This window comes from Salvelinus namaycush, chromosome 32, assembly GCF_016432855.1.
Source record: "Salvelinus namaycush isolate Seneca chromosome 32, SaNama_1.0, whole genome shotgun sequence".
Taxonomy (NCBI): domain Eukaryota; kingdom Metazoa; phylum Chordata; class Actinopteri; order Salmoniformes; family Salmonidae; genus Salvelinus; species Salvelinus namaycush.
Genome location: NC_052338.1, coordinates 3,732,397 through 3,744,629, shown reverse-complemented (window position 1 = coordinate 3,744,629; position 12,233 = coordinate 3,732,397). Strand labels below are relative to the sequence as shown.

The window sequence follows — 12,233 nt, the reverse complement described above, 5'->3', positions numbered from 1 at the left end:
GCAACACTGACAGCCCACTCATACTCATCAATCCGTAAACACGTTCACATGTAAAAACATGTACACACTGTATTTCACAAGCAGTCTCACACATTCATAAACACACCCTTACTGTGCAGTAAACAGCATAAACCCCAGACACTAATACCTAACCACTACACACACACACACACACACACACACACACACACACACACACACACACACACACACACACACACACACACACACACACACACACACACACACACACACACACACACACACACACACACACACACACACACACCAGCCATGCATTGATCCTCTCCTCTCTGTAGCACCAGGGACCCCCGTCCCGTCATGGCGGCTGGCTGGCTGGCTAGGAGAGGGAAGGAGAGGAGCTGGCTGGGGGGCTGGAGGAGTGGTGCCCCGCTGGGGCCAGATTACATGTTGCTTGTCTCCCAGCGTGGGGGTAACTGAGACGGGGAGGCTAGGTGGTGATGGTCGCAGCAGGGAGCAGCAGTAGGGTAGTAGGTGGTAGGAGGGTTTCTCTATGGATAGTGGTGTTGGTGGTGATGGTCGCAGCAGGGAGCAGCAGTAGGGTAGTAGGTGGTAGGAGGGCTTCTCTATGGATAGTGGTGTTGGTGGTGATGGTAGATCAGGAACTATAGTGTTGCATTGTTCCGGCTTGGCCGGCATCACATATGTACAGTAGTCGTCTTTGATACTGCCTGTGAGTAAATTAATCTCACTCACTAGGACCCCTAAATGCTCTAAGTCTAAGATATGGCTCCGGAGGACCTACACAGTGCCTTAGGTATGATGTAGTGCATGAAGACCAGCGGGATGGTAGTCCCGTGTAGTTCAGTTGGTAGAGCACGGCGCTTGCAACCCCAGGGTTGTGGGTTTGATTCCCACGGGGAACAAGTATGAAAATGTATGCACCCACAACCCTGGTAAGTTGCTCTGGATAGGAGTGTCTGCTAAATGATCTAAATGTAATGTAAATGGATGGCTTGGGGATAGATCTTTCTTCAGATCCTCCAGCCTTCAGCTGTCCAAGATGGCGCCGGAGAGTAGGGCTGCCGTCTTATCGGCTCTTAACCAACCATGCTATTTTGTTTGTTTTTTCGAGTTGTTCGTAACTTGTTATGTACATAATGTTGCTGCTACCGTCTCTTATGAATGAAAAGAGCTTCTGGACATCAGAACTGGGAACACTCACCTCAAATTGGATGAGGAGTTCTTCAATAATTGGGACGCGAGGGATATACTACGGACACCCGACCAGGCCCAGATCCCCGTGATTCACTGGAAAAGGAAACGTAGGTTTCGCGGAAAGAGACCCGGATGCCTTGTGAGGATCAGGCGACGAGTGGCTAATCTGCCCTTGCCTTCCGTTCTGGTAGCTAACGTTCAATCGCTGGGAAATAAATGGGACGAACTGAAAGCACGTATATCCTACCAACGGGACATTAAAAACTGTAATATCTTATGTTTCACAGAGTTGTGTCTGAATGACGACATTAAGAACATACAGCTGGCGGGTTATACACTCTATCGGCAGGACAGAACAGCAGCCTCTGGTAAGACACGGGGGTAAGGCACATTTGTAAACAATAGCTGGTGCACAATATCTAAGGAAGTCTCAGGATTTTGCTCGCCTGAGGTAGAGTATCTCATGATAAGCTGTAGACCACACTATCTACCAAGAGAGTTTTCATCTGTATTTTTCGTAGCTGTCTACATACCACCACAGATTGAGGCTGGTACTAAAACCACACTCAATGAGCTGTATTCCGCCATAAGCAAACAGGAAAGCGCTCATCCAGAGGCAGTGCTCCTAGTGGCCGGGGACTTTAATGCAGGGAAACTTAAATCAGTTTTACCTCATTTCTATCAGCATGTTAAATGTGCAACCAGAGGGAAAACAATTCTAGACCACCTTTACTCCACACACAGAGACGCGTACACAGCTCTCCCTCGCTCTCCATTTGGCAAATCTGACCATAACTCCATAACTCTATCCGACTGATTCCTACTTACAAACAGATGAAGCAGATGCTAAACTACAGGACTGTTATGCTAGCACAGACTGGAATATGTTCCGGGATTCTTCCGATGGCATTGAGGAGTACACCACATCAGTCACTGGCTTTATCAATAAGTGCATCGAGGACGTCGTCCCCACAGTGACTGTACGTACGTACCACAACCAGAAGCCATGGAATACAGGCAACATTCGCACTGAGCTAAAAGGTAGAGCTGCCGCTTTCAAGGAGCGGGACTCTAACCTGGAAGCTTATAAGAAATCCCGCTATGCCCTCCGACAAACCATCAAACAGGCAAAGCATCAATACACGACTAAGATCGAATCGTACTACACCGGCTCCAACACTCGTTGGATGTGGCAGGGCTTGCAAACTATTACAGACTACAAAGGGAAGTACAGCCGAGAGCTGCCCAGTGACACAAGCTTACCAGACAAGCTAAATAACTTCTATGCTCGCTTCGAGGCAAGTAACACTGAAATATGCATGAGAGCATCAGCTGTTCCGGACGACTGTGTGATCATGCTCTCCGCAGCCAATGTGAGTAAGACCTTTAAACAGGTCAACATTCACAAGGCCGCTGGGCCAGACGGATTACCAAGACGTGTACTCCGAGCATGAGCTGACTAACTGGAAAGTGTCTTCACTGACATTTTCAACCTCTCCCTGTCTGAGTCTGTAATACCTACATGTTTCAAGCAGACCACCATAGTCCCTGTGCCCAAGAACACTAAGGTAACCTGCCTAAATGACTACCGACCCGTAGCACTCACATCTGTAGCCATGAAATGCTTTGAAATGCTGGTCATGGCTCACATCAACACCATTATACCAGAAACCCTAGACCCACTCCAATTTGCATACCGCACCAACAGATCCACAGATGATGCAATCTCTATTGCACTCCACACTGCCCTTTCCCACCTGGACAAAAGGAACACCTATGTGAGAATACTATTCATTGACTACAGCTCAGAGTTCAACACCATAGGGCCCTCAAAGCTCATCACTAAGCTAAGGACCCTGGGACTAAACACCTCCCTCTGCAACTGGATCCTGGACTTCCTGACGGGCCACCCCCAAGTGGTAAGGGTAGGTAACAACACATTCGCCACACTGATCCCCCACACAGGGGCCCCTCAGAGGGGTGTGCTCAGTCCCCTCCTGTACTCCCTGTTCACTCATGACAGCATGGCCAGGCACGACTCCAACACCATCATTAAGTTTGCTGATGACACAACAGTGGTAGGCCTGATCACTGACAACAATGAGACAGCCTATAGGGAGGAGGTCAGACAACCTCTCCCTCAACATGATCAAGACGATGGATATTATTGTGGACTACAGGAAAAGGAGGACCGAGCGAGCCCCCATTCTCATCGACGGGGCTGTAGTGGAGCAGGTTGAGAGCTTCAAGTTCCTTGGCGTCCACATCACCAACAAATGAACATGGTCCAAGCACACCAAGACAGTCGTGAAGAGGGCACGACAAAACCTATTCCCCCTCAGGAGACTGAAAAGATTTGGCATGGGTCCTCAGATCCTCAAAAGGTTTTACAGCTGCACCATCGAGAGCATCCTGACAGGTTGCATCACTGCCTGGTATGGCAACTACATAATTACCTCAATTACCTCAACACCGGTGCTCCCCGCACATTTACACATTGACTCTGTACCGATACCCCCTGTATATAGCCCCGCTATTGTTATTTACTGCTGCTCTTTAATTATTTGTTATCCTGATCTCTTACTTTTTTAGGGATTTTCTTAAAACTGCATTGTTTTTTAAGGGCTTGTAAGTGAGAATTTCACTGTAAGGTCTACTACACCTGTTGTATTCGGCGCATGTGACCTTTAAAATTTGATTTTAATATCCCTACTCTGTCACACCCTGATCTATTTCACCTGTCTTTGTGCTCGTCTCCACCCGCCTCCAGTTGTCGCCCATCTTCCTCATTATCCCCTGTGTGTTTATACCTGTGTTCTCTGTTTGTCTGTTGCCATTTCTTTTTTTTTTATGAAACTTACCAGCGTTTGTTCCCCTGCTCCTGTCTGTTTCTTGCTCCTGTTTCCTAGTCTTTCCCGGTTTTGACTCTTCTGCCTGCCCTGACCCTGAGCCTGCCGTTCTCTACCTTGCCCCACCTCACTGGATTATTGACCCCTGCCTGCCCTGACCCTGAGACTGTCTGCCGTTCTGGACCCTTTGCACCCGCTCTGGATTGCTGACCCCTGCCTGCCTTTAACCTGTCGTTTGCCTGCCCCTGTATTAGAAATAAACGTTTCTTTCTTCGACACTGTTTGCATCTGGGTCATACCTGAAACCTGATATACTCTCTCCAAAACATCAGGCTGCATTTTCAGTCCCTCACATTAGTGCAATATTGATAACACGGCAATAGCCTAACACATCACAATGATACCAGAATAAAAAGCTACATACTGCAGTAAAGCTCAGGGCCAGGATGGGAGATTGGATGCAACAGCAGCAGAACCATTAGGAGCTCTGAAAGCATCAGCTCTCATGAACAACTCATGCAGGCTGCTCTAATGCACAAGACCTACCAGATTGCCTCTTACCTAAACAAGAGACTAAGTTGTCCTGAAGTGGGAATCAGTCGGTTGCATTACAGTATGTGCTATTGTAATGTTATTATTAGCTGCCTAGCGTGAAAAATGCCTGAAACCAAATGAATGAAATAAACAACTATACACACTAGTAGTTAGGAGTTAGGTATAATTGAGGTTGTATTCTAGCTGGAACGATTGAGTTTGAGATCCGTTGAACTTGTGGATGATAAATATTTACGGTTAATATGACATGAAAAAACGCTGGTCCTCTGTAGCTCAGTTGGTAGAGCATGGCGTCTTCTGCAACGGGCAGAATAGTTGGCTTGATTCCCAGGACCACCCGCATGTAACATGTACGCACACGTGACTGTAAGTCACTTTGGATAAAAGGGTCTGCTAAATGGCATATATTATAAAAATAAAAAAAATCCGGAATTTAGCAGATGCTCTTAACCATAGCGACTTACAGTAATGAGTACACACATTTCTATACTGGTCCCTCGTGGGAATCGAAACCCACAACACTGGCGTTGCAACTGAGCCACATGGGACCTATTAGTAAAGTAGGGTTAATATAACATGAAACGCTGACTGATATAAGTAGTATTGCAGTACTATTGCAGAATTGAATGCTGGTGGCCTGGTATGTTGCCGAGATGGATTGAGCAGGCTAGCTGGTGTTCTGCTTTGCTAGTTAAATTCTGCTGAGTCACACTACAGTCCACCAAGACCCATAAACTCTGTTCCCAACCAGAAACACATGTTTGTACACCTAAGAAAGAGCGAATGGACATCCACGTGGTTATCACAATGGAACGACCAACTTTCATACAGTGTTTCCGATGATTCAAGACAGTAGCGGAGGAATCATTTACATTTAACATTTAAGTCATTTAGCAGACGCTCTTATCCAGAGCGACTTACAAGTACATACATTCATACTTTTTTTTGTACTGGTCCCCCGTGGGAAACGAACCCACAACCCTGGCGTTGCAAGCGCCATGCTCTACCAACTGAGCCACACGGGACCCCATTTTGCTATCAGCGATACAATTCGGTTCAGTGCTTGAGTCTGTGGGTGAGCTCCGAAGGTGGTCTGAAAGTGGACTTGCTAGAGCACATACAGTAAATCACATTGACATAGCGAATGGTAATGCACTTACTGTAGGTTGCATAACGTATTGTTGATGAGGCATCCATGACGTACTCTGGACCTATGAGGGAGACATCAAATGAAACATCATTTTTGACTTAAGGTTACCCAACAGTGTGCAATAACTGGTTTTCCATTGTCACGCTATTTCTCTGCATGCCAGTGCATGCTTGTGCCCTGTCCTTTCCCACTGTTACTTCCGTGCCTGGGATGTGTGGGCGTGTTGAGGTAAGATGACGCTAACAAGCCGTGGCCAGTTGAAAACAGACAGGCCCTGAATTTGCAGAATTAGGCACAGCGTGTCACGCCACAGGCCAAGATGGCTCAACCCAGCTTGGGTCGACAGTGGCAATCCGAATATCGAGGGACACGAACCTACAAACTAACCCTGAAACAGAAAAAGACCTACTGCTTTATTGGACTTTGTGGGCCATTCAGTTCAATAGAAGTCCATGCTGTCAACAGTGAGAGAAGCCACAGTTGAATAAATGGGCCATTTAGATTTGCTGGAGAGGAGTATTAGACAGCTAGTCAGAGACACACACACGTCTGCCCATTGATCCTAGGGGAAATGATTGGACTCAACAAAGACAAACAGATGCTAATCTTCCATCAGAACGCCAATCCTCTGAGCTCGTTAAAGCCCATGATTTGAGGCTTGCCTAAACAAGTGAGGGGTTTTTATTGTATAGCACAGAGCCATGATTGTTTGTTTCTTCCTCACGGTGTTTGTTCTCGAGACAACAGGAAGAAAAAAGAGACGAGATAAAGCTTTGTTCCCTAATCGTCCATCTTTAGAATATTTCCATGTGACATCAACAAGATTCAAACTGCGTGTGCTTAGAAATGTTTTGACTGAGATTGAGTGTTTTTTAAAAAACTAATTATTATCATGGATGCATTAGTAGCAGCAGCGATGACTTAACAAGAAGCTGGTGCATTGTGTGACTGATGTTGTCCAGTGGTCTAGTCGGAGGATGTCTGTCAACCTCTGGCTGACGCTGCCCTGAGCTTGCGTTTGATATTAAGGCAGCCAGAACACAGCAGGGAAGACCGCATGGCTAGACCAGGAAGTGGATGGATTGTCCACTGTCACGTGACAAAGTAAATCAGGATGTTTTCCCAGCGTACACAGTCCAAAGAAAGACAGTCCAAATAAAGACTGTTTACAATGGGCATTTGGCGAATTAGCCATCGTTTTAGTTTGTTTGTTATTTCCAGGAAATAAATACAATTGTAAAACACACAATTCAATAAACAATACATTATCTGCATCTGAGCAGATTATATGTAATAGTAGCCAATAAAAAAAAGGTGCAAAATGCTTCATATTTTCTACCACAAAGAACTGAAATCATATAATTTTTCTCCATTTTGGCCACTAGTGATTCCTTTGTCTCATACCGTATGCTTTGCTTCCTGCCTGCTCTACTCTTTGTACTTGACAGAAGATGGAGGACTCACCTTGCCTGGCGCTGCCTTGCTGAAGGGCAATATTACAGGAAGTGGTGGTGGCCAATATTGAAACTGTGAGGATTAATATTCCTCAAAAGCCAGGCCATTGTTTTTGATAAATCAATTTGGGAAGCCTTCGGAACGCGGATTAGCGCCGCGCCCCAGCCCACTTCTCACCCCAGCACTGGACCTGAGTTTTAATCAGACGTATCTGAAAGGGGGACAAGCCAACCTTCACCAACCAACCCCCTTCCCTCTCTCTTTCCTTCTCCGTCTTTATCTCTCTCTCTCTCTCTCCCTATCTCTCTCCAGCGCTCTCTCTTTCTTGCTCTCTCACTCTCTCGTTCCATCTCTCTCACTCTCTCGTTCCATCTCTCTCTCCCTCTCTCTGCATTCTAATCAGCCTCAATGATAAACAGCGAGGCTGAACAGTGTCTCTTCCCTTCTGCTTGTTGCAGTCAAACATCTGGAGGTGCTTGAAATTGTGCGTGTTTAGAAATGGAAACGCTCCGTTTCACATGGTTCCAGGGATCAACTGGGATACAAAGTGTGGAATTCAGTTAGCAGGAAAAGGATGTAAAATTACTATGAAAGGTATGACAGCTTGAAAAAGCTTGAAAAGCACAACAGGGTCAGGACAGCGAGGGAGAAACTGTTTGTTTTTCCCAACACTCTAATTCCTAACGGGCGTTGCTTTTCTCTTTTTTCCCCCCTCAGTCTATTTCCTGCTCATTTTCTGTTGAGACTTTCCGTCTGTTGTGTTCTCATCCAGCATCGTTGGCAAACCAATGAGGAAAGCTTCAAAGGTCCGAATCTCTGAGAGCCTCTTGCTGTTTTCCAGCCCCACAGCTTGCCCATCTCCCAGCCAGTCCCCAGCCACCCCGCGGCTATCTCCCCTCTGGGTAGAGTCCAGTACATCACTCACCTGATATGTGGAGACGGGGGAAGCAGCGATGAAGGGCGTGATGGACGTCTGTGCGATCATACGGTTGGTGGCGATACTGTAAGGCGAGGTGTAGAACCTGAGAGGAGAGAGGAAACAGAGAAGGGTGAAAGGGCAGACCCTGGTACTGGATGACATTATAGGTCTCCATGCAATACAACTGTTTGCATTGAAATATCAGGATGATCGTGGTTATTACGTGCATATTAAGGTTTAATTCAAATGTTTGGTTAGGGAACTACTGTTTCCAAAAGCTGATTGGAATTAACATTCATTTATAGACACCAGTATGTGAAGACATTTTTGTGTGTTTCATGCCTTAGGCTTTTTATGTACTAACCTCTAATTGAACCGTATGAAATCTTCTCCACACATATTCCTCGAGCCAGTCTATCTCCACATAAGGACTGGAATGAACCATACAACAGGAACAATCCCTCTACTAAAATACCTTTTATGTCCATTGATCCATGCACACCAATAAACACGCCCACGTAGTCGTCTATGCACAGATCCTCGCAGTCAGTCTTTGAGGCCGTACAGACAGAGCTTCTTACATGTGGGTATAGCTCTTCATTGTCTTGTTTCATCCCTTTTGCCAGCTCAAATCAAACACAACGCAATATATTGTGTTTCGTGGGGCGCATAAAAGTTTCATGAAGCGTCTTATGGCTTCTCGATTGAAAAGTCTGGTTTTATCAGATCAAAATTGAGCTTTGTCGTCGCATAAAAAAATGTCTGTCTGTGTTGTCGCCCCCACCAGCCTCGAGCAATAAGGCTGTACCATGTTGGCTGGCTTAGGCTGATGGGTGACTTCAATCCACAGTGTTTGGGAAAACTCAATGCATTTAAAGAAGGCTATTCCAAAGTGTTGAGTTTGGCTCTTGGGGAAAGAGCTGGCGGGCTACTTTATCACGGCGGGCTACTTTAACATCCCTGGGTGTCATTTTTATCCCCTCGCTGGTTAAGTGCAATGTTATACCCCTCTCAGTGGTCCTCTGTTGGTAGAGCGTGGGGCTTGCAACGCCAGAATATGGGGTTCGATTCATGGGACCAAGTACCCTTATGTAAAACGTAAGTTTTAAAAAGACGTTTGCTAAATGGCATATATTACAATGATGTATTATGATACAACTATCATGTTTGGGCTTTGTACAAAGGCTACATATACAGTACCAGTCAAAATTCTACATTGTAGAATAATAGTGAAGACATCAAAACTATGAAAAAACACATATGGAATCAGGTAATAACCAAAAAAGTGTTACACAAATAAATATATATTTTAGATTTTAGGTTCTTCAAAGTAGCCATCCTTTGCCTTGATGAAAGCTTTGCACACTCTTGGCATTCTCTCAACCAGCTTCATGAGGAATGCTTTTCCAACAGACTTGAAGGAATTCCCACATATGGTTGGCTGCTTTTCCTTCAATCTGCAGTCCAACTAATCCCAAATCATCTCAATTGGGTTGAGGTTGGGTGATTGTGGAGGCCAGGTCATCTGATGCAGCACCATCACTCTCCTTCTTGGTCAAATAGCCCTTACACAGCCTGGAGGTGTGTTTTGGGTCATTGTTGGGTTGAAAAACAAATGATAGTCCCACTAAGTTCTCTGCTGCAAATGATTGGAATGAACTACAAAAATCTCTGAAACTGGAAACACTTATCTCCCTCACTAGCTTTAAGCACCAGCTGTCAGAGCAGCTCACAGATTACTGCACCTGTACATAGCCCATCTATAATTTAGCCCAAACAACTACCTCCCCCCCTACTGTATTTATTTATTTATTTTGCTCCTTTGCACCCCATTATTTCTATCTCTACTTTGCACATTCTTCCACTGCAAATCTACGATTCCAGTGTTTTACTTGCTATATTGTATTTACTTCGCCACCATGGCCTTTTTTTTGCCTTTACCTCCCTTATCTCTTATTTGCTCACATTGTATATAGACTTATTTTTCTACTGTATTATTGACTGTATGTTTGTTTTACTCCATGTGTAACTCTGTGTTGTTGTATGTGTTGAACTGCTTTGCTTTATCTTGGCCAGGTCGCAATTGTAAATGAGAACTTGTTCTCAACTTGCCTACCTGGTTAAATAAAGGTGAAAAAATTAAATAAAAAAATAAGCGCAAACCAGATGGGATGGCGTATTGCTGCAGAATGCTGTGGTTGCCATGCTGGTTAAGTGTCCCTTGAATTCTAAATAAATCACAGACGGTGTCACCAGCAAAGCACCCCCACACCTCCTCCTCCATGCTTCACGGTGGGAACTACACATGCGGAGATCATCCGTTCACCTACTCTGCGTCTCACAAAGACACAGCGTTTGGAACCAAAAAAGGACAGATTTCCACTGGTCTAATGTCCACTGCTCGTGTTTCTTGGCCCAAGCAAGTCTCTTCTTCTTAATGGTGTACTTTAGTAGTGGTATCTTTGCAGCAATTCAACTATGAAGGCCTAATTCACGCAGTCCTATCTGAACAGTTGATGTTGAGATGTATCTGTTACTTGAACTCCGTGAAGCATTTATTTGGTCTGCAATCTGAGGTGCAATTAACTCTAATGAACTTATCCTCTGCAGCAGAGGTAACTCTGGGTCTTCCTTTCCTGTGGCGGTCCTCATGACTGCCAGTTTCATCATAGCGCTTGATGGTTTTTGCGACTTTCAAAGTTCTTGAAATTTTCGTATTGACTGACCATGTCTTAAAATAAAATAAAATTGCTTCTCTTTGCTTATTTGAGCTGTTCTTGCCATAATTTTTATTTTACCAAATAGGGCTAACTTCTGTATACCACCCCTACCTTGTCACAACACAACTGATTGGCTCAAACACATTAAGAAGGAAAGAAAAATTCCAAATTAACTTTTAACAAGGCACACCTGTTAATTGAAATACACTCCAGGTGACTACCTCATGAAGCTGGTTGAGAGAATGCCAATAGTATGCAAAGCTGTCATCAAGGCAAAGGGTGGCTAATTTGAAGAATCTCAAATATAATATACATTTTGATTTGTTTAACACTTTTTTGGTTACTACATGATTCCATGTGTGTTATTTCAGAATTTTGATGTCTTCACTATTATTCTACAATGTAGAAAAAAATTTAATATAAAGAAAAACCCTGGAATGAGTAGCCGTGTCCAAATTTTTGACTGGTACTGTAATTATAAAATTGAAAAGCCTTACTTACAGTAGATTCTGTATTGCTATCTTCTACACTATTGCTCAATTCATTTTATTTTATGCGTTGAAATCATGGATTAAAATTACTAACAATGACTTGAACTACAGGTGAAATAAAAAAACATGACCTCACGATACGTGTTGGTGTGTTGTTTCTCCAGCTGTTAATATTTGTCTGAAAATGCCAAGGAAATACAGGCTTTAAAGGCCCAGTGTAGACAAACACTTTCCTGTGTTTTATATACACTATATATACAAAAGCATGTGGACACCCCTTAAAATGAGTGGATTTGCCTGCTTCAGCCACACCCTTTGCTGACAGGTGCATAAAATTGAGCACACCGCCATTCAATCTCCATAGACAAACATTATATACAGTGGGGCAGAAAAGTATTTAGTCAGCCACCAATTGTGCAAGTTCTCCCACTTAAAAAGATGAGAGAGGCCTGTAATTTTCATCATAGGTACACTTGAACTATGACAGACAAAAGGAGAAAAGAAATCCAGAAAATCACATTGTAGAATTTTTTATGAATTTATTTGCAAATTATGGTGGAAAATAAGTATTTGGTCACCTACAAACAAGCAAGATTTCTGGCTCTCACAGACCTGTAACTTCTTCTTTAAGAGGCTCCTCTGTCCTCCACTCGTTACCTGTATTAATGGCACCGGTTTGAACTTGTTATCAGTATAGAAGACACCTGTCCACAACCTCAAACAGTCACACTCCAAACTCCACTATGGCCAAGACCAAAGAGCTGTCAAAGGACACCAGAAACAAAATTGTAGACCTGCACCAGGCTGGGAAGACTGAATCTGCAATAGGTAAGCAGCTTGGTTTGAAGAAATCAACTGTGGGAGCAATTATTAGGAAATGGAAGACACACAGAC

General features: G+C 44.3%; 1 protein-coding gene across 2 annotated transcripts in view; it reads right to left on the bottom strand.

Annotated features, from left to right (window-relative positions):
* Window positions 1-12,233, bottom strand: part of LOC120027325 (RNA-binding motif, single-stranded-interacting protein 3-like) — a 214,997-nt gene that overhangs the window by 22,229 nt on the left and 180,535 nt on the right. For both annotated transcript variants that reach the window (XM_038972244.1, XM_038972245.1), the window contains 2 exons: window positions 8,135-8,231; window positions 5,765-5,815 (listed from right to left, as the gene is read on the bottom strand). In XM_038972244.1, coding sequence (XP_038828172.1) covers window positions 5,765-5,815; window positions 8,135-8,231 — 148 coding nt within the window. The remainder of the gene's footprint in view (window positions 1-5,764; window positions 5,816-8,134; window positions 8,232-12,233) is intronic.